At 37.9% G+C, this 23,518-nt stretch overlaps 1 protein-coding gene across 1 annotated transcript in view; it reads left to right on the top strand.

Moving 5' to 3' along the window:
* The window catches only part of ETFA (electron-transfer-flavoprotein, alpha polypeptide), a 101,593-nt gene that overhangs the window by 31,943 nt on the left and 46,132 nt on the right, over positions 1-23,518 (top strand). The window contains exons 5-9 of the mRNA XM_006888273.1: positions 1,288-1,387; positions 4,031-4,141; positions 4,736-4,837; positions 12,043-12,111; positions 16,760-16,842. Coding sequence (XP_006888335.1) covers positions 1,288-1,387; positions 4,031-4,141; positions 4,736-4,837; positions 12,043-12,111; positions 16,760-16,842 — 465 coding nt within the window. The remainder of the gene's footprint in view (positions 1-1,287; positions 1,388-4,030; positions 4,142-4,735; positions 4,838-12,042; positions 12,112-16,759; positions 16,843-23,518) is intronic.

The raw sequence follows: 23,518 nt of genomic DNA, 5'->3' as shown, positions 1-23,518 counted from the left end.
CCATAGGCTCTTGCTCATATGTTGTTTCATGAAATTCTTCTGTGTCTGCCAATTCCTTTTGATACAGTGACTCAGTATATTCTTTCTATCTTCTTCCATGGTATTGATTGTAAATTCATGTAAATTGAAATCATTGAGAGAAATATTTAGAAATGATATTTAGTAAATTTTGGTCACCAGGTCCTTGAACATCCAGCCACACGCACTTATCCAAGACAGTCGTCAAGTGTACTGTCGAGTCAGAACCAACCCATAGCTGACCTTCCAGTGGGTTTTCCGAGGCAGTTAAGGAGATTGCTCATCTTTCTCCTGTAGAGAAAGCTGGTGGGCTTGAACTGAGTGTCTTTTGGGTTGGCAACCCAACTCTTTACCACTAAGCCACCAGAGCTCTCTAGAGAGAGAGTTTGGATTTAGAAGGGGAGAGGGATTTGAGTGTGCCCACAGGAGGCAGTGATATGTACCAAGTTCATGAGATGTGATAGAATAAGCTCTGTGTAGAAAGCAGAAGAGACTTTAGTTTTTCTGTTTATGTCACAAAAGCAACACTACACTTTTTTTGTGATTATTTAGTGTTAAGTTTAATAATCATCTAAGAATAACTTTGAATCTAGAAAGTGTGAATATGTCAGTCTTCAGTAACTCTGCTTCAGAGCCTTGTTGTTTGCTTTCAAGTTGGAACTGACTCATAGCTGACCCTCCAGCAGGTTTTCAGAGGCACTCATAGCATCTTAGACTAGAAGGGAAAAGGTTTTCTTCCTCTCATTTTAAGGTTAGGTAATTGAGACCTGAGAAGAGTGTGGCTTTCCTAGAATCCCAGTTAGTGAGAGCAAAGCCACACTCTCTTCGTAACAATATTTGTGTCTATTACAGTGATATTACATGCTTATATAAGGAAAAGCTTATAGAAATATCCTTGCTGCTCTCTTTATTATGGCTTGTAATTCAACATAGTGATTTAGGAGGTTTGCTTACTGTTGTTAGAGACTGTCAAGCATTTTCAATTCATACCAACTACATGTGACAATATAGAAATACCTCGTAGGATTTCTTGCCTGTAATCTTCAAAAACTCATAAAACTCTTAGTGTCATTACAATGATGATATATTTTCACTTAATCCCAAAGGCTATTTAAAAAGCCGTGCTTAAAGTTGTAGTATGCCTAAATGAATAAAATGCAATAAATTGACATCTCTACAGAAAATGCACTCAAAGAACGAATTTGCTGATAACATATGAATATCAATTCAGCGTATATGTTGGTAACTCACAGCTTAATTTGCTTTTAGAACCTTTTGCCCAGAGTAGCAGCCAAACTTGATGTTGCCCCAGTCTCTGACATCATTGAGATCAAGTCACCTGACACGTTTGTAAGAACCATTTATGCAGGTAAGAACCTAAAGAAGATAATTCTCAACCTGTTAACTATTGGTAAAATTTAAAAATAGAACTTAATCTTGAAGATGTTGTTATTGTTATGTGCCGTCAAGTAGCTTGCGACTCATAGCGACTCTATGTGTAACAGCCCTAAACTCTGCTCTGTCCTGTGCCAATCACATCGTCTCCGATACACCCGTCCCGATTATCCCAGTCACTGAATCAATCTACCTCATAGAGGGCCTTCCCCTCCTGCACTGTCCCTCCACCCTACCAAGCATGATGTCCCTCTCCAAGGATTGGTCCCTGCTTATAACATGTCCAAAGTATGTTAGACCGAGCCTCAGAATCCTTGCCTCCAAGGAGCAGCCCGGTTTGACCCTTTTCAGGATGAATCTGTTTTCCTAGCAATCCATGGTATTCTCAATACTCTTCTCCATCACCACAGCTCAAAGGCATCAATTCTCCTTCTATCCTCCTTACTCATTGTCTAACTCTGATGCATAACAAGTGATAGCAAAGATCATGACCTGTATCAGATCCACCTTAGTCTCCAGAGAGAAACCATTGCTCTTCAGTACTTTGGAGAGGTCCCTAACAGCAGACTTTCCCATCGCAATATGTCTTTTAATTTCCTGGCTACTGGTGCTGAGAGTGACTGTGGAGCGAAGCAAACTAAAGCTGTGAACAATCTCAATCTTTTCACCATCCATCCTGATGCTGCCAATTAGCCCAGTGGTGAGAATCTTTGTCTTCTTGATATTGAGCCTCAATTCATATTGGAGCCTGCAGTTCTTGACCCTCTGCAGCAAGTGCTTCAGGTCCTCCTCAGTTTCAGCAAGCAGGCTTGTGTCATCTGCATAATGCAAATTGTTTATAGATCTTCCACCAGTCTTGACCCCACATTTCTCCTCATAGAGCCCAGCCTCCTGGATAATCTGTTCTGCATACAAATTTAAAAGGTATGGAGACAGAACACATCCCTGGCCTACGCCCTTCCCAATTTTGAACCATACAGTGTTTTCTTGCTCTGTTCTGATGACTGCCTCTTGGTCCAAGTATAGGTTTCTTATTAGCACAATCAAGTGTTCTAGGATTCCCATTCTTCTCAGAGTCACCCACAGTTTGTTATGATCCACATAGTCAAACGCCTTTGCATAGTCAATGAAACACAGATATACATTCCTCTGATATTCCCTACTTTCAGCTAAGATCCATCTAACATCAGCTACAATATCCCTAATACCACAACCCCTTCTAAACCCAGCCTGGACTTCTGGCAGTTCTCTGCTGATGTGTTGTTCCAGTCATTTTTGGATAATCTTCAGTAGAATCTTGCTTGCATGTGAAATTAATGATATTTTTCTAAGTTTCCACACACTGTTGGGTCACCCTTCTTTGGGATGGGAACAAATACAGATCTCTTCCAGTCAGTTGGCCAAGTGGTTCTTCTCCAGATTTCTTGGCACAACTTGGTGAGCACATCCAGGGCAGCATCTATTAACTGAAATATGTCAATTGGTATACCATCTATTCCTGGGGCCTTATTTTTTGCTATTTCCTTCAAAGCGGCCTGAACTTCTTCTTTCATCACCATAGGCTCTTGCTCATATGTTGAAGATCTTGAAGATAGGATTTCAGAATTAAATTTGTTTCTTAAAGCTGTCTGGAGACAACCTTCATCTTACAGTCACTGTTGAACCCTAACTTGGTATTCTTTGTGATTAAGCCAATGCGCTTTTTCCTCTTGCTCATTGCAGTGAGATTTTTTTCCCCCCAGTGGTCAAGAAAAAAATTACTAGTTCTACATATTTTGTAAGTGACACTTGCGAAAGCAAAGTTGCTTTTTAAATAAGTATTCTTGATCTTTTCTTTTGTTCCATCTGCATTAAGAAATTCATTTCACTGTCTCTTGAGTTGATTGATCTCTTGCTTAGCATACTATGCTCCAGTGGGGCTGTAGGTTGCAGAACTTTTTTTCTTGATTGAAGTTGTATGTTTCATTATAAATGCTCAATTTTCAAATCAAACCTTTTATCTTCAGTAATGTTTGAGGGGAAATATGTGATCACATTTTAGGTCACTCTTGATGTGATTGTTAATCCATAAAATGCCTCAGATCCTTTTAAAGTCTTGGCATATCCACACTTCTGTCCTTTGTGTCCTATGTTGTTAACATATATTTTCCTCCATAAGATGAACAGTAACTTTATTTTTAATACCTTGTGGCAGTTTGTATTGTTACTGATTTTAGTTTTTTAAATTTTTTTTTAAATAAGAAAGTTTTTGTTTTTATTCCTTTTAGGAAAAATATTTCTTTCTTTTTCCTTAAAAAGGAAGTTTTGTTTGTATTCCTTTTAGGGAAAGTGTTCCTTAATAGTATTTCAGCTGACCCTTCAGTAGGTTTCTAAGGCTATATAAATAGCACAGGGAGGAGACTGCCCATTTACATTAGAATAGCCAGAGAGGTGCCACCTTCAGGTTCTCAGTGCAGAGGCCTAACCCTGTAGGCCCCCAAGACTCCCCAGAAAACAGGGAGTTCACAGTTATTTTCTTACCTTGTCTGTGTGAAAGATATTTTGCACCTCAAAGAAATACTTTTTTGTTGTTGGTTTTTGAAGGGTTCTGTTTGTAAAAATAAATTGTATGTTACAGGAAACGCTTTGTGTACCGTGAAATGTGATGAGAAAGTGAAGGTGTTTTCTGTGCGTGGAACGTCTTTTGAAGCTGCAGAAACAAGTGGAGGTAGTGCTAATTCAGAAAAGGGTGAGTGTTATGTTTTCATCTTTAATTCAGATTATATTAGATTATAGATGACTGGATTGTAGATAAACTGGAGTTAAATTTCTGATACAGAGAATTTGAAACCTCGATCTTTTCATACCAAGCTAGTATAACATAATTGGAAATATTCATAATTTATAACTTTTGCACATAGTTCTTGGTAGCTGATTTTGTGAGTAAAGGAGATGGGAAAGAGAGATACAATTTAGGTCTGTTTGTTATATTAAAGTTTTAAACTCTCTTCTCAATATTTCCATAGTTCTTGGGAAGTTTAGCATAATAGTAAGTACACATGTTTACTCTAACATATATGGTAACTTATTTGAACTCAATAGAGAATATACTAGTTTTATAGCTTCACATAACTTCTCAAACGTCCTACAGGTAATAAGTAAAGGCTAGGGTATTTTGACACTTTGACACTTTCCAAATAATAAAAATTCAGATCAGGAACACAGAAAATTAAAAGTAACTAACAAACTTATGTTTACTAATATATATTTGTTTCTCATAAAAGTAATTGCCCATTATCAAACTTTAAATCACAGACTTTTTTTTTTCTTTCAATGTGTGCAGCATCAAGTTCTTCACCGGTGGGCATATCCGAATGGCTTGACCAGAAATTAACAAAGAGTGATCGACCTGAGCTGACTGGTGCTAAAGTGGTGGTGTCTGGTGGTGAGTGTAATAATATAACTTAGGAGTTTATAAATATGATGTAAACTTGAAAAAATTTACTTTATTGTTTGTTTCAGAGGAGCATAGCTTTTTTTTCCTAACTATAAAAAGTAAGTACATGGCAAATATTCTTGTATTTCACCAACTTGGAAAATGAACTCAGTAATGAGCATAATAGACAATTTGGACTGTCTTTTACAAGCTTGTATCACTGGCACAAGGGAGACTCATCTTCATAACTTTACAACTTGTTGTTTTGTGTATTGGGTTTTTTTTTCTTATTGACTCACATTTAAAAAAAAATTATTATTTTTTATGTGTGTACCATCAAATCAGATCTGACTGGTACAGGAGGAGATTGCCTCTCCCTCTCCAGCAGAGCATCTTGTGGATTCAAACCACGTACCTCTGGGAAATCTGCCGAGAATGGTTGGCTTCTGAAGAAAAACTAGTTGGAATTGCAGGATTTTCTTTTATGATCTATTGTTCACTCAACTTTAAAAGACTTCCAGTCCTGTCCAGGTCTCTGTAACTATCTTTGAATATTTCTTCACCTCCAATATACAATCAGTGTTGCACTAGACCAGTTTCTTTTTTTTTAACCTTTGTTTATATGTCTGGAGGGCAGTCTCCTCTCATGGGATTTACTGCCCCTGAAAACCTGCAAGGGTCAGCTGTGGGTCAGTTCTGTGGGCACACACACAAAAAACCAGAATGTGTAATTTTATGACTTTATGTTCTTTGAATTGTGCAGCCATTCAGACCCTCCTTTTTTGAGCTGATCCTCCCTCATTAACAAACTCACAGTACTCCATTCTAAGCTTTTGAATTGTCATATGAGAATTTGATCTCATATATGATAATAATGTCACAAACATAATGGCAGGCTTTATCAGATAAGCATGACTATTGTTTTATTTATTTTCTTAAAATTTAAATAAAATTTTTATTTTATACTGGTTTACTTACAAACTTCATAGACATTGTTTTTCACACTGGATATTTCCCATTCCCTTTGAAACCCCTCCCCCCCCCCCAGCTATCAACTTGTGTGACCCTATGAATAACACCCCCAATCCCCACCCTCTACTCCCCTCTCCCCCCCAGATCCTCATACTCTTTCTACAATAATGGTCTTATACAGTATCGTGGTCTTATATCAGTTCTAATGGGACTGAGTTAGTTCACTTAGCATAATGCTCTCCATTCCCTCCTAAGTTAGGTAGTGATTTAAAAAAATCATTGCTTCTGCTTGCTGCATAGTACTTCAATGTGTGAATGTACCATAATTTCTCAATCCATTTGATTGTGTTTGGACATTTGGGCTATTTCCATGTTCTTGCAATGGTGAATAGTGCTACTATAAACATTGGTATACAAATCCACATTTATGCCTCAATTCTCATTTTCTCAGAGTATATTTCAAGCAGTGAAATAGCTGTGTCATATGGAATTTTTATGTTCAGCTTTTTTGAGGAAACTCGAAACTACCTTCCAGCGTGGTTGTATCATTTTACAATCCCACCAACAATGTATAAGAGTTCCTATATTGCCACATCCTCTCCAGCATTTATTACTTGCTGTCCTGTTAAACTTTGCCACTGCTACTGGCGTGAGATGGAATCTCATTGTGGTTTTGATTTGCATCTCTCTTATTGCCAGTGATTTTGAACATTTCTTCATGTTTATGTTGTCCATCTTAATATCTTCCTCTTTGAAAATTCTTTCCATGTCTTTTCCCTATTTTGTAATTGTATTATCAGTTATTTTCTTGATAAGGTCCTGTAGGATTCTGTAAACTTTTGATAAGATACCCTTGTCTCAGATGATATTGCCAAATGTTTTTTTTAGTCAGTAGGTTTTCTTTTCACTCTGTTGGAAAGTATTTTTTATGTGCACAGGGATTTAATCTTTAGAAGGTCCCACTGATCAATTTTATCCTCTCCAGATTGTGCATTTTTGGCTGTATTTGGCAGTCTCCATACCATAGACTAGACATCTAAGCTTGACCCCAGTTTGTCTCTATGTGTTTGGTTTAAGGTTTAAAAAAACATCTCAGGACAAATGTTTCAGGTGTTCATCATTTACCTCAGTGGTTTTGGAAAGTCCAGAATGTAGGAGAATTTAAAACCTTGTTCTACATTTTTCCTTCTTCTGATCAGAATCTTTAATCAAAATTCTCAGTAATGATAGCTGGACACCATTAATTTCTTCTGGTTTCCTGACAGAGGAGGTAGTTCACGGAAACAATTAGTCACACATTTCATAACATCCTTCTATTATTACTAACTCACCTTTCCCCTGTGTTTCTCCCAGTGCTATTAAGAACAATTTTGTGCCTTGGATGAAAGCTTGTAAGTTTTTAAGACCCTAAGCAATATCCAGTGAACAGGAAGTAGACTAAAAGAAGCACTAAGTATGTCATTGGGACAGTTACTGGAATGTCCTGTAAAATCATAACCCTAAACCTCCAAACGAAGGACCCAAATCCTGTTAGGCATTTGGTTGTATACAAGCAGCCTCAGCAACTATTCTAGATTTTCTCTATTATCACTGAACCTTTATCTGTCACACAGCTTTTACCAACTTATTGACAGCAGTCAGTAATAATTGGCTATGCAGCTTTAGCTGTCACCATTAACTCCTCTTTTACCCTTCCACCCCATCCCCATAACTAATGAATAAACTTTGTTTTCTAATCATTTGCCTTATTTTGTCTTTTTCACCTTTTTCATGTAAGGTCACGCAATCCTCATTCCTTTAGTGTTCATAAGGTTTTCAAAGGCCTACTGTTTAAGAATTAAACTCTGTGAGTTTACTTCTTTCAGGGCTGCTTTTCAGTCAAATCCCGTGTGGTAAGAATTGGCTGCTACATTTGATACCGTTGGTAGTAAAGGGTACATGTTTCGGTACAACACCCTCAGTACACGATGTGGGTGAGATTCTTGGGAAACATTTCTAGGAACGAAGGAAGATGGCTCATCCTGCTTCCTAATGTGTCTTAATCAGGGAACTCCAAAACCTGTTACCTTATGGCATTTGTCACACCAGTGGCACAGCTTTTAGTATCAAAACAATTCTAAATTATTTCAGTACAGCAAACTGACAGACGAATGCTGTACCACCTAGAAGTTTTTGAGCTGTGCTATTATTGGAGAAGAGCACTGAAGATCTCATGGATAGCCAAAAGAACAAACAAATATGTCTTAGAGAAGGTGCAGCCAGAATGGTCTTTAGAGATAACATTCTTGAGGCTTTACCTCACATACTTTGGGCAGAGGGACATGATACTGGGAAAGGTGGAGATTGGTGAAGGATGGGAAGACCTTAACCAAGTGAATTGACAGTGACTGCTGTGGTGGGCTTTTGAGTGTCAGAAAGTGTGAGGATGACACACTATAGAACATGGGTCAGATCTTGTTTACAGGATCACTATTAGTCATACTCGATTTGACAACAACAACAAGGTCATGCAATATTTGTTATTTTGTATATAATTTATCTTACTCAGCGTAATGTCTTGCAGCTCTATCCATAGTATAGCATGTATCCAAACTTCGTTATTCCAGCTGGCTGGTAGTATTCTGCCGGCAGGCTGGGTAGTTTTCTATTGTATGTATGTACCACTTTTTTTTTTTTAATATTCATATGGTAGATTTAAGATTCCAGCTCCAGTAAGACTGTTCATTTTACAGCTCTATATATAGTTTTTCTCGGAGATCAAGAGAGTGTCAAAGGCCTGCAAACATGGTTACAGACAGGCCTGTCCTAGTTCTGTTCCTATGTTTTAGCTATAGAGAAGCTGTGGATGCTGGCTTTCTTTTTCTGGGTGAGGTCTCACTGAAGGCCGTGCAGCAGCTGGTTTAGGATTGTGAGGTTGCTGTCTGCGAGGTGGTGGGAGGCAGTTTCCTTTGTATTCCATCACTGTCATCTTGGCCCGATCCTGTTCCCTTCTTTTTTTGGGATCTGCAGCATTTTAACCTCCATTCTGATCTTGGAATCAAAGGGCTAGCACTTTAAACAACTTTGGAATCAAATCCTTCTGTCAGCCAAAGTTAGCCATGGACGTAGCTCATTCCTTGATGTCTCCCAGCTTCCCATATAGTTCATAAACTTCTCCACATAGCCTCTCATCTTGTCCACAGACCCACTGTGCCACAATCCCAGGTGCCACGATCCCATAATAGGTGACTGTGGGACTCTGGGCCAAGGCCCAAGTGGTGGAACATGCGGCCAAGGAAGATGGAAGCAGTGACTGACAACCACATCTCCCAAGTTTCTCCTCGCCCCTTTAAACTAGAACTGAACTACATTTTTATTATTCATTCATCTGTTTAGGTATTTGAGTTGTTTCCATTTTTGACTGTTTTAAATAGTGCTGCAGCACTGGTGGCCTAGTGGCAAGAAACTGCATTGCAATCTCTATGGCGCATGGTTCAAATCCTCCTGCTGTTCTGCGGGAGAAGGATGGGCAAGATTCTCCTGTGCAATTTACTGCCTCTGAAAACCTGCCAGAAGGTCAGCTATGGGTCGGTTCCAACTTGATGGTACACAACACCCAGCAACACAATGATTGGTATACAAATCTTTTTTTTTAGTTGGTTTTCACATTGCTGTTGTTGTTATGTGCTGTCAAGTCACTTGCAACTCATAGAGACCCTATGTATGACAGCTGTGAACTTTCCTCTGTCCTGAGCTAACCTGTCTCTGACATACCCACCCCCATTACTCCAGTGATTGAATCAATCCATCTCGTCCAGGGTCTTCCTCTCTTGTGCTGTCCTTCCACCCTCCCAAGCATGATGTTTCTCTCCAAGGACTGGTCTCTCTTTGTAACATGCCCAAAATATGTCAGACAGAGCTTCAGAATCCTTGCCTCCAAGGAGCAGCCTGGTTTTACCTTCTCTAAGACAGACCTGTTATTCTTTTGGTGGTCCATGGTATGTTCCATACTCTTCTTCAGCACCCCAACACAGAGGTATCAATTCTTCTTTGGTCATCTTTAGTCATTTTCCAGCTCTCTGATGCATCGTAAGTATTTGTGAAGACCATGACCTGGATCATGTATGCGTGCCTTAGTCTCCAGACTGACATCGTTGCTCTTCAGTGATCTGAAGAGGTTCTTAACAGCAGACTTTCCCAGTGCAGTTCATCTTTTGATTTCCTGACTGTTGGTACCAAGAGTGTTGATTGTGACACCAGGCAAACTGAAGGTGTTAACAATGTCACTCTCTTCACCGTCTACCATGATGCTGACAGTTGGCCCAGTGGTGAGAAACTTTCTTTTCTTGATGTTGAGGTTAAGGCTGTAGTCCTTAATCTTCTGCAGCAAGCATGTCAGTCCTCTTCAGTTTCAGGAAGCAAGGTTGTGTTATCTACATAGGAAGGTTGTTGATGAGTCTACCTCCAGCCCTGAGGCCACATTCCTCCTCATTTATATACATTGTGTTTCACTCATTCCTTTATTCACATTGTGTTTCATAAGATCATTTCCATATATTGTGTTTTATAAAATTAATCACCGTTGATCACTGTTACCCTTTCTTTTCAGGCCCCCACTGGATCTTTCCTAATTATTCCACTCCATCTCTCTACCCACGAAACTCTGTGACCCTGTGATTTCCCTCCTCTCCATCCTCAGCCCCTCAGCTCCTTCTTACCCCTTTGGACTTTTATGTACATTTTACTAGTTATCCTTCTGTTTTTACAATAATAGTCTTACACAATATTTGTCCTTACAAGACTGAGTTAGTTCACTCAGCATAATGCTCTCTCCACCCTCTCCCATGTTATATAATATTTTTCAGCATTGCTTCTGAGCACTATATAGTCTTTTTTCAGGAATTGCCAGTACTCTTTTTTTTTTTAGAGCAGCTGTATCATTTTGCATTCTCACCAGCAATAGATAAAGACATCCAATTTCCCCATTTTTTTCCTCAGCATTTATTATTTTCTCTTCTAAAAAATTTTTTTCTCCTCTTGTTGTTGTTAAGTGCTGTCATGTCACAGACTACTCATAGCAATCCTATGAACAAAAGGCCTGAACACTTGTATAACTTTGATCGTTTCTCTAAGTTCATAGAGTTTCCTGAGGCAAGCTATTTAGGAAGTGAATGCCACTCCTGCTTCTAAGTCTGTTTTAATCTGGAAGCTCCACCAAACACTGTCCACTTTGAGTAGCATAACTATTATCACATTTGACATATCAGTGTCACACCTTGAGTAGCATAACTGTTATCACATTTGACATATCAGTGTCACAGTGTTTAGCATCACAGAAACCATGAGTTACCTCTAAACAGCAAATTGACAGACCTGTGCTATACCACTTAGAAGAATGTTTGACCAAAAAAAAAAATCAGGCCTGAGGACCTCAGATTAAAATCACCCACGTTTGGCTTGGTAGCATAACGTTCTATCCAGTAAGCCAACAGGGCTCTCTCTATGTTAGTCCTCTTACAGAGGGTTAAATGGTATTTCTCTGTGGCTTTGATTTGCATAATTGACGTCTAATGACAGTGAGTATCATTTTAGGTATCTGCTAGCCGTTTAAGTGACCTCTTTGGTGAAATAGGTATTCAAGGTCCTTTGTCTAAATTGTTATTTTTTTTTTATCATTAGGTTGTCAAAGTTTTCTATACATATACGTTTTTTGATTTTTTTTTTTAACCTATAAAAAACCTTAGTCATTGAGCTAATATTTTTTGAGCATTTACTATGTGGAATGAATTTTGCGAAGTACTATGAATATAGCAGTAACTGAGATAGACACAGACCCTGCAATTAAGGATCTTCGTTCAGATGAAGATGACCAATATTAAAGACTAGTTATGTAATTATTAACTGTTATTCTTGTTATTACCATAGAGTTGGAACTCAGCCATAGCTGACCATCCAGGAGGAGAATGTCAATTCTTTTCCCAAGGAGCAGCTGGTGGTTCTTGAACTGCGTGCTCTTGTGGTTGCAGTACAGGTTCTTCTTGCCACTAGGCCACCAGAGCTTCCTAAATATTAAGTAGCTGTTTATAATACTGTTGGATGTCTTGTAGAGAGAACAGGTATAAGGACAAGAACAGAAGTAACCAGAGATATCAGGAAAGACTTTATAAAGAAAATGGTATGCTTAATATGGTAAATTAAAAAATGTATACAAAGAACGAGTTTTTATTTCCTTAATTTGTTTTTTGTTGTTTCTTTTTAATAAGGTCGGGGTTTGAAGAGTGGAGAGAACTTTAAGTTGTTGTATGACTTGGCAGATCAACTCCATGCTGCAGGTAAAGTTATTTTCTTTAGTAGAAAAATGTTTCACTTTGTAAATACTTAGTCTCATTTTATTTATGTATATGTCAGTTAAGGCTACAAATGACTTCATTTTCTGTAATTTTGGGCTTTTTTGAAGCAGAGGCCTCTAAGTGATGTAAGGTGCATTCAAACAAGCATTTAGTTATCTTTGTACATTTCAATATTTATGTAAAATTCTTTTTTTTTAAATTTTTTTAATTGTTTTATTTTTGTGTGTTTATTGTCAAATAGAATCTGATTGGTGCATGAGGAGATTCTCACTCCTTCTCCAGCAGAGTATCTGTTTTATGTGACATTCTTTTTTTTTTTATTGTTATTATTATTTTTGTGTGCGTGTACCGTCAAATCAGATCTGACTGGTACAGGAGGAGATTGTCCCTCCTTCCTTGGCAGAGCATCTGGTGGATTCGAACCATGCACCTCTGGGATTGTAGTTGCAGTTCCTTGCCACTAGGCCACCAGAGCTCCCCTTATGTGACATTCTTATATTTGCTGAATCTTAATAGTTATTTTTATTTTAAAAATACTTAAATATCAGCTTCAGTATCCACTTCAGATTATGAAATGCCCTTGTTTTCCTTTTTATTTGAAGTCTAATATAAATACCTCATGTAATAGATATTTAGAATGATTTTATATTGTAGTTAACAATTTGTAGAAGTAGAACTTATTATTAAAATTTGTTGATGAAAAGTTAACAATTTATAGGAGAAATGGAACCTGTTAAAAATATAGGATGAAAATGAAATGTGTTCTGAAAAATTAAAAATATTGAAAACATTTCAGATTAATTTTAATCACACAAATATAACCTAAATTTAGTTTCCTTTACAAAACTGACAAATTATGATGTTGTTAGGTGCCATCGAGTTGAGTATACTCATAGTGACCCTATGAACAAAAGATCTGAACTCTGTCCTGTGCCATCCTCACAATCTCGGACACACTCAAGCCCATTGCTGGAGTCACTTTAATCCACGTGGTTGAGGGTCTTCCTTTCCTTGGCTGTCTCTCCACCTTTACAAGCATGCTGTCTCTCTCCAAGGAACAGCTTCTCCTAGCAGCATGCCCAAAATATGTGAGACAACACTTTATCATCTTTGCCTCCAAGGGGCACTCTGAATGCACTTTCTCCAAAACATATCTATTTGTTCTTTTGACAGTCCATGGGATATTCAGCACTCTTTCCCAGCATACAATTCAAAGGCATCAATTTTTCTTCTGTCATCCTTATTCACTGTCCAGCTCTCTGATGCATCACAGGTGATTGAGAAGACTACAGCCTGAATCACATACACCTTAGTCTTCAAACTGACGTCATTGCTCTTCAGCATTTTGGAGAGATCAATGCAGTGCATCTCCTGATTTCCTGACTGCTGATACCAAAAGTATTGATTGTTGATCCAAGCAAGATGAAATCTCAATGACATCATCAATCCTTTCTCCATCTATCATATTGTTAACTGTTGCTCCTGTGGTGAGGACCTTTGTTTTCATGATGTTGAGATATAATCCATACCAAAGGCTGTAGTCCTTGAGCTGCAGCAAGAATTTCATAATATCCTCACTTTCAGCAAACAAAATTGTGTCATCTGCATAATGCAGGCTGTTGATGAGTTTTCCTCCAATCCTGATGCCATGTTCATCTTCAGAGAGTCCAGCTTCTCTAATAATATAAGCTAAGCATACAAATTAAGTAGTTATGGAGAAAGGATACAACCCTAATGCACACCTTTCCTAATTTTAAACCATGTAATATTCTCTTGCCCTGTTCACAATTTATCCTCTTGATCTAGGTATAGGTTTCTCACAAGCATAATTAAATGTTCTGAGATCTCATTCTTCTTAATGTTAAACATAATTTGTTATGACCCCCACAGTTAATTGCCTTTGTATGATCAAAAAAAGGCAAATGGATATCCTTCTGGTATTCTCTGCTTTCAGTCAGGATCCATTTGACATCAGCAGTGATATCCCTGGTATCACGGCCTCTTCTAAATCCATCTCGAATGTCTGACAGTTCTCTGTCTATGTACCCTGATAGCTGTTTTTGAAGGATTTTCAGCAGTATTTTACTTGCATGTGATATTGATGATAATGTTTCCACATTCTGTTGAATCACCTTTCTTGGGAATTGGAACAAATATGGACCTCCTCTAGTTATTTGGCCAGGCAGCTGTCCTCCAGATTTCCTGGCATAGACTGCTGAAAGAACTGGAAAACAAATTCAAGCCTCTAGTCACAATACTAAGAGATGTTATGGGCAAAATCTTAAATGATCCAGGAAACATCAAAAGAAAATGGAGGGAAGAAAACCTATTGACTAGAAACAAATATTTGACAATATGGTTTCATAATGAAAGTTTACAGAATACTCTTGGGCCTCCACAAAAAAAAGTCTGGTAACACAATCACAAAATGGGCAAAAGACATGGAAAGAATTTTCAAAGAGGAAGATATTTTGATGGCCAACAGATACATGAAGAAATGCTCAAAATCACAGGCAATAAGAGAGATGGAAATCAAAATCACAATGAGATACCATTTCATCCCAGTAGCAGTGGCAAAGTTTAACAGGACAGCAAGTTATAAATGTTGGAGAGGATGTGGTGATATAGGAACTATTATACATTGTTGGTGGGATTGTAAAATGGTGCAACCACTCTGGAAGGCAGTTTGGGGCTTCCTCAAAAAGCTAAACACAGAAATTCCATATGACCCAGCTATTCCATTGGTTGAAATATACCCCAAGAAAATGAGAACTGGAACACAAACAGAGATGTGTACATCAGTGTTTCTAAGAGCATTACTCTCCATTGCAACATGGAAGCAGCCCAGATGTCCAATCACAATCTAGTGGATTGAGAAATCACAGTACATTCATACAGTGGAATGAGCAATAATTTTGTAAATCACCACCTAACTTGGGAGGGACTGGAGAACATTATGCCGAGTGAACTAACTCAGTCCCATAAGGACAAATAGGATAAAACCATTGTGGAATGAGTATGAGGATTCAAGGGAGGGGTAGAATCAAAGGAGAGAGGATGGGTGGGGGTGGGGTTAATAATATGGTCGCACAATTTGATGGAGGTGTGTGAAGGAAATGGAAAAGGTCTGGTGTGAAAAACAATGTATTCAAACTCTGTAAATAAACCAGTATAAAATAAAAAGAAATTGGAAAAATACCCAGATTCACTGTACCAAAAAGAACTGGCCCAACAAGGAATGAAATATTTCAGAAAGTACCGTATGATCAAGAGCCAATGGTAAAGAAGGAACATTCCAGCTGCACTGAAAACACTGGCAAAAAAGAAAGTCTCTGGACTCAATGGGAGCCTAATGAAAATGTTATACATAGGGTTAAAATTATCCCTGACCATCAGAACCAATTCCGCCTCTTCTCCCTTTACTAATAGTGTTATGTGTAATTTTTTAGGCTTTACCATTTTGCATTACATAATTTATCTATCCATAGAGATAGTTATGGTTTTGTCTGAATCAGATGGCATTATTTTACTTATAATGGTTATTAATTCATTCAACAGCTATTTACTGAGTATTCTGCCTTTTGGTAAATATGATATTAGATACTAGAGAACTAGCAGTGAACAACATCAGCAGAAATGTCTGTTTTCATAGAACTTAACACATTTCTAGTTCTGTGAAACAGAAGTTATAATAATTTCCTATAACTACTATACCAAATGACCATAAGCTTGGTGCCTGAAAACAACAAAAATTTATTTTTTCACAGTCAAAAAGACTTGAAATCTGAACTCAAGATGCTGGCAGGACCACATTCTTTCCAGGAGCCCTGGCGGAGAATGTTCTTGATTCTTTCAGCCTCGAATAGCTGCCCTCACTTTCATGCTGAGGTGTACAGCTGCATTACTCTGCTCTCTGCCACAGTCTTCACAATACCTTTTCTGTTGTGTCTTTATTTAATTTCATTCTGTTTCTCTTTTTTGAGAACACATCTAGAACCCCTGGATAATCTTGGATAAGCTCATTTTTATCATGTCTTTTTACCATGTAATATGGTAACAATTCTTTTCCCCCGAATAAAATAATAGTCATGAGTTCTGGAAATTAGGAAGTGACTATGTCTTTGAGGTCTCATTTTTCTTCTGACACTGTTGTTATTTGCCATCCAGTGGCCTTGGACTTATAGCAACCCTGTGAACAACAGATCAGACCTTTGCCCTATCCTGTATCACATACATTAAACATAATATTGTGTATTAGTTGGTATTTTTCTATGCTGTTGAGGCAGTACTACCTCATAGCTGACCCTCCAGGGCATTATCAGAGGCTGTAAATCCCACAGGAGGGGATTGCTTATGTTTTTCTCAAATCAGCTAGTAGATTTGAACCAAATGCCTTTGAGTTAGCAGGCTAACTCCTTATCCACTAGTCTACCAGATTCTTCTATAAAATATATTAGTACTTAAATTTAGAATCCTGAATCAGAATCAGTTATAGGGAAAAATCTTTTAAAGTAAAGCCTTAGTAAAAAATTGCTAATGCAAATATATTTTTTATAAATATAAGTTAATATATCATAACTAATTAAACCATATGACTTGAGAAAAATAACAATTCTTTTTTTCTCCTTAGTTGGTGCTTCCCGTGCTGCTGTTGATGCTGGCTTTGTTCCCAATGATATGCAAGTTGGACAGACAGGAAAGATTGTAGCACCAGTAAGTATTACAGTAATATTTATCATGCAGAATTTGATGGAAATAAATACTGTTTCTATTTGTTGAACAATGATTTGAGTGATTTATGTCATATTCAGTGTCTTACACAGTTAGTTGTTTCCACAGTGATTGTCTCCTCACAGCAGTCTATACTCTTCTTTTTAAAGGTCTACAAGTTTCTTGATCTCAGTATTAGGCATTATTGTTGTTTTTGGATGTTGTTAAGTACGACTTATAGTGACCATGTGAACAGATCTGAACCCTGTCTTGTGCCATCCTCATTATTTCTGACTTACTTGAGCCCATTGCTACAGCCAGTGTATTAATCTTTCTGGTTGAGAGTCTTCCTCGCTTTTACTGACCCTCCAACTTTCCAAGCATGATGTCCCTTTCCAAGGAATAGCCTCTCCTAACAACATGCCCAAAGTATGCAAGGCAAAGCTTTGTCATCTTTGTCTTCCTGGAGCACTCTGGTTATGCTTTCTCCTAAACACACCAGTTTGTTCTTTTGGCAGTCCATGGGATCATTCAGTACTCTTCTCCAATACCATAGCTGAAAGGTATCAGTTTTTTTGTCATCCTTATTCATTGTCCAGCTGTCAGATGTATAGCAAGTGGTTGCAAAGACCCTGGCCTGAATTGGGTGCACCTTAGTCCTCAAACTGACATCATTGCTTCTCAGGAATTTGGTGAAGTCCCTGACAGTAGACTTCCCAATGGAATATGTTTCCTCATCTCTTGATTGCTACAATGCAGTGTGATTGTTAGGCACTATCAAGTTGAGTATGTCTCATAGCTACTCTGTGAACTGAAGATCTGAACACTGCCCTATCCTGTGCCATCCTTATCATCTCTGACATACGTGAGCCTGTTGCAATGTTACTGTGTCAGTCTACCTGGTTGAGGGTCTTTATCGCTTTCACTGATCCTCAACCTTTCTAAGCATGATATCCAAGTATTAGCCTCTCCTAACGATATACCCAAAGTATGTGAAGTAAAAGTTGTCATCTTTGCCTCCAAGAAAAATGCTAGCCATATCTGTTTGTTCCTTTGGCCCTCTACGGGGTGTTCAGTGCTCTTCTCCAACACCACAACTCAAAGGCATCAGTTCTTCTGTCATCCTTATTTACTGCCCAGCTCTCAGATGTATGACAAGTGACTGCAAAAACCATGGCCTGAATTAGGTGTACCTTAGTTCACAAATTGACATCATTGCTCAGCAATTCTTAAATCCAACTTAGTTTTTCCTGTTAAAAAAAAGAATAATAGAACGCTTTTGCAAAATGAAGTCATATAGTAACACTATATATAAAACCAATAAAAGCAGAATTTCCTTACTAAAAAATAAATTTAATAAGTTCACACTTATAATATTCACTTGCTATAAAAACTTAATGTAAAATCAAATAGAACAATGAAACTACTTTAATTACAAGAACTTGAAAATTCAGAGTTGAATGATACATTCTTATGTCTTCAGAAACATAATTTACTCCTAAATTTTTATTGTACAAGAAAATTCGGATCCATATGGGTAAGTAATATTCTAATTTATAGTTTTCAGTTAAATCTATCAAAAGCTTGATATACAAACAAATCTATCCAAGACTTGATCCAAAACCCTCAGAAGAGTGGTGTGAAATTTTGTTTTCAAAGTTGAATTCTAATACTATCCAAGGATTGTTCACATTTCTTAGTTGATAAATGTCATATGATAAATGGGTGAGAATCTCATCCATTTTAAACCTTTTGTATGTGGCACAAAAGAAGTATTTTTATTCATATCAAAGCAGGATGTTAAATAGTGACCTTTTTTAAAAATGTGGCATTTCAGTGGCCTTATGCTAAGGAATTATGCTGCCAACCCGTTTTGATATGTCTAGGTCTTATTGTGAATGTTTCAAACTCAGGAAGGGAGTGCATCAGGGATGTGTCCTGTCTCCGTACCTTTTCAATTTATATGCAGAACATATCATTCCGGATACTGGGCTTTATGAGGAGGATTGTGACATCAGGATTAGAGGAAGACTCATCAATAACCTACATTATGCAGATGACACAACCTTGCTTGCCGAGACTGAGGAGGGTCTTAAGTGCTTGCTGCAGAAGATCAAGGACTATAGTCTTCAAAATGGATTGAAGCTCAACATCAAGAAGACAAAGATTCTTAACACTGGGCTGATTGGCAGCACCATAATAGATGGAGAAGAGATTGCGTTTGTTAACAGTTACAGCTTGCTCAGCTCCACAATCAACACTTTAAAAAAAAATACTAGTTTATTTACAAAATTCAAATACATTGTTTTCTAGAGCAGATTCTTCCAATTTCCTTCACCCTTGCCCTCCAAACCCCCCATCAAATTGTACAACCCCACGATTAATACATCTACCACCACCACCCCACACATCCTCATCCCTCTGCTTCTACCCTCCCCTCCCTTGGATCTTTATCTCATTCTACAAAAATGGTTTTATATAATATTTGTCTTTGTGGGACTGAGTTGGTTCACTCAGCATGATGCTCTTCAGTCCCTCCCAAGTTAGGTAATAATTTATAAAATCATTGCTCCTGCATACTGTGTAGTATTCATTCTATTGTGTGAATGTACATTATTTCTCAACCCATTTGATTGTGGTTGGACATCTGGGCTATTTCCATGTTCTTGAGATGGTGAATAATGCTATGAACATTGGTGTACAAGTCTCTGTTTGTGCCTCAGTTCTCATTTTCTTAGGTTATATTCTGAGTAGTGGAATAACTGGGTCATACAAAATTTCTATGTTCAGCTTTTTGAGGTTATATAAAACTGCCTTCCAGAATGGTTGCACCATTTTACAGTCCCACCAACAATGTGTAAGTGTTCCTTTCTTGCCACATCCTCTCCAACATTTATTACTTGCTGCCCTGTTAAACTTTGCTGCTGTTACTGGAGTTAAATGATACCTCATGGTTTTGATTTGCATCTATCAGTGATTTTGAACATTTCTTCATGTGTCTGTTTGCCATTTGAATATCTTCCTCTGTAAAAATTCTTTCCATGTCTTTTGTCCATTTTGTAATTGGGTTTTCAATTTTTTCTTTTGGAGGTCCAGGAGTATTCTGTAGACATTCATTATAAGACTCTTGTCTGAGATGGTATCACCAAATGTGTTCCTAGTTAATAGGTTTTCTTTTCACCCTGTGTTAAGATGTAACTCCTCTGAGCCTCTTCTGTGTCCACTAAGCTGGCATTAATATAATAATTTTCAATATTCTGCAGCTTAACTTGACTGTGATCATATGGGCTCACATCTCTGTATTTGTTTCGATTTCTATTTTCTGGATAAGGCCAAGGCCAGTCTATGAGGATAGTCAGGGGACTCATTTCAGAATTCCAAGTACAGCTGCTGCCAGCGATTCTGAGCATCCAGCTCCTCAAATTCCTGCTCGATAGTGACAGACGTGGCGGCAAAAGAGAAACACGTCACCAGCTGTGAAAAGCCTTATGCCCTGTACAGATCCTGGGAACACTAGACCCACAAAGGCAAATTGCATCTGCTGTCAGGGACCTTTCCAGAGTACTGAGAAGCAAATGATGTCAGTCTAAAGACTAAGGTGCACCTGATCCAGTCATGGTCTTCTCAGTTACTTGCTATACATCAGAGAGCTGGATAATGACTAAGGAAGATCAAAGAAGAATTGATGCCTTTGAGTTGTGGTGCTGGAGAAGAGTCTTGAATGGATTGCCAAGAAAACAAATAGGTCTGTCTTGGAGAGGGTGAAACCAATTTTCTCCTTGGAGGCTAGGATTTTGAAGTTCTGTTTCACATACTTTGGGCATGTGGCCTTCAAGGACTGATCTTTGGAGAAAGACATCATGCTCAAAAGGGTGGAAGGTCAGTGCCAGAGAGGAAGACATGTATGAGATGGATTGATACAATAACTAAGACAATGAGTGTAGATGTGTAAGAATCAGTGAGACTGGCTCAGGACAGGGCAGGCTTCAGAGCTGTTGTACATAGAGTCACTGTGAGTTGCAGGCAACCAGATGGCACATAACAACAACAACAACAACAACATACATAGTAAATCTTTTCTTCTTTTCTATTGTTTCTCTTTTCATTTGCCTTCTATAAGTATATTTTTTTTAATTTCTTTTTATTATTTGTTGTGTGTGTACTGTCAAATCAGATCTGAGTGGTACAGGAGGAGATTGTTCCTCCTTCTCCAGCAGAGTATCTGGTGGATTCAAACCTTGTACCTCTGGGATTGCAGTGGAGCTTCTTGTCACTAGGTCTCCAGAGCTCCCTAAGTATATATTTTTATAAAATCCTTACTACCAGTCTTTTATGAGTTTTAATTTCATATTCAACTTATATGAAGCTGGATAAAAGGGTCATAAAACTTAAAATTTTTCTAAAAAGAAAATTATTTATAAAGTGTAGTTATAACACTGTATTTCCCATTTGCTTGTGATGACAAATTAGTAGAATGTGAGAATATTTACTAAGCAGATGAGTTTGAGCTTTTCCTTGCTCTTAAGTAATAAAGCACACATGCTTTTGTGGAAATCATGCTTGTACCACTTTATTAGAGTAGATATATTCAGGCTTGAATGAAAAAAAAAATGACAGCATACCCATAACCTTTCTAATTAATGATACTTCTCTAAGAATTTCATAGATAGACAGAGGTAACAAATTTTTATTTACTTTTATTGGAGAGGAACACTGCCTCTGAGTTTTTTTTGCGAAAGTTAAAAGCATGTTAGCTTCCTGTTTATTTCTGTAAGATTGAATAGGAAGAAAACACCAAGATGGATGTCAGATGAGATTAAAATTTTCTCTTCAGTGTTGTTGTTGTTATGTGCAGTCGAGTCACTTGCGACTCATAGCGACCCTGTGTACAACAGCCCTAAATTCTGCTCTGTCTTTTGCCAATTGCACTCTCTGACACTCCCATCCCGATAACCCCAGTCACCGAATCAATCCACCTCATAGAGGGCCTTCCCCTCCTGCGCTGTCCCTCCACCCTCCCCAGCATGATGTCCTTCTCCAAGGACCGGTCTCTTCTTACAACATGTCCAAACTATGTTAGATGGAGCCTCAGAATCCTTGCCTCCAAAGAGCCACCTGGTTTAACCCGTTCTAGGATGAATCGGTTTGTTTTCCTAGCAGTCCCTGGTACTCTCAATACTGTTCCCCAGCACCACAGCTCAAAGACATCAATTTTCCTTCTGTCCTCCTTGGTCATTGTCCAGCTCTGCCAAAATCAAGGGAAAGAATGCTCAGTCAGCATTTCTCAAGTGAAACAGCTGAAGAACATATTCTAGCCTCAAGTTTCAGGATTGAAAAATTCTATGAGCAAAATATTGAATGATTCAGGAAGCATCAAAAGAAGATGGAAGAAATATATGATCACTGTATGAAAAAGAATTGATTGATACTGAACCATTTAAAAAAGTAGTGTATGATTAAGAACCAGTTATAAGGAAGGAAGGAATTCAAGCTGCACTGAAGGCGTTGGCCAAAAATAAGACCCCAGCAATTGATGAAATACGAACTGAAGTATTTCAGCAAACAGATGCAGCCCTGGATGTGTTTACCAATCCCTGCCAAGAAAGGGTCGGCTGACAGGAAGAGATCCATATTCGGGCACATTTCACAAAAGGTGACCCAACAGAATGCCAAAAGAATTTAACAATATCATTAATAGCAGCACATGCAAGTAAAATCTTGGTGTATATTATATAAAAATAGCTAGAACAGTCCTTCAACAAGGAACTGCTGGAAATTCAAACTCGATTCAGAAGTCATAGAATGAGTGTTATCATTGCTGATATTAGATGGATCTTGGGCTGAAATCAGAATATCAGATAGTGTGTTTTATTGTATGTACAAAGACATTTGCTGTGTGGATCATAACAAATTATGGGACACACTGAGGAGGGGAATTCCACAACACTAAATTATGTTATGTAGAACCTCTCATGAACCTAGAAGCAGTTTAAACAAGGGATATTGCATAGTTTAAAATCAAGACAAGTATGCATCAAGGTTGTAGCCTTTCTTCATACCTTTTTAGTCTATATGCTGATAAAATAATTCAAGAAGCTGGATTATACAAAGAAGAATGTGGCAAAAGATTGGAGAAAGACTCATCAGCTACCTATTTTGTCCAGGTACCACAACCTTGCTTGCAGAACATGAAGAAGACGACCTAAATCTCTTAGTGAAGAAGATAAAAAGCAACAGCCTTTAATATAGAATACATTTCAACAACAAGAAAACAAAAATCCCACTACTGGACCAATAAATAAGAGGTGAAGAAAAGATTGAAGTTGTCAATAATTTAATTTCATTTGGATCCACAATCAACACCCATGATAGTATCAGTCAGGAAATCAAATGACTTACTGTGTCGGGAAAGTCTACTGTGAAGAACCTCTCCAAAATATTAAAGAGGAATGATGACAATTTAAAGGCTAAGGTGTGCCTGATCCATGCCATGGTCTTGTCAGTTGCTTCCTATGCTTCTAAAAGTTGGACAGTGAATGAAGAAGAACAAAGAACAGATGCCTTTGAATGATATTTGTTGAAGAAAAGTATTGAATATACCATGCACTGCCAGAAGAACAAATAAATCTGTGTTGGAGTACATACAGTCAATTGTGTTTTTTAAGTCACACCAAAGATG

Source organism: Elephantulus edwardii, unplaced genomic scaffold, assembly GCF_000299155.1.
Source record: "Elephantulus edwardii isolate Elephantulus edwardi_28Jun2011 unplaced genomic scaffold, EleEdw1.0 scaffold00066, whole genome shotgun sequence".
Classification (NCBI taxonomy): Eukaryota; Metazoa; Chordata; class Mammalia; order Macroscelidea; family Macroscelididae; genus Elephantulus; species Elephantulus edwardii.
Note: the sequence above shows the minus strand (reverse complement) of the source record. Positions and strands in the feature narration are given on the sequence as shown.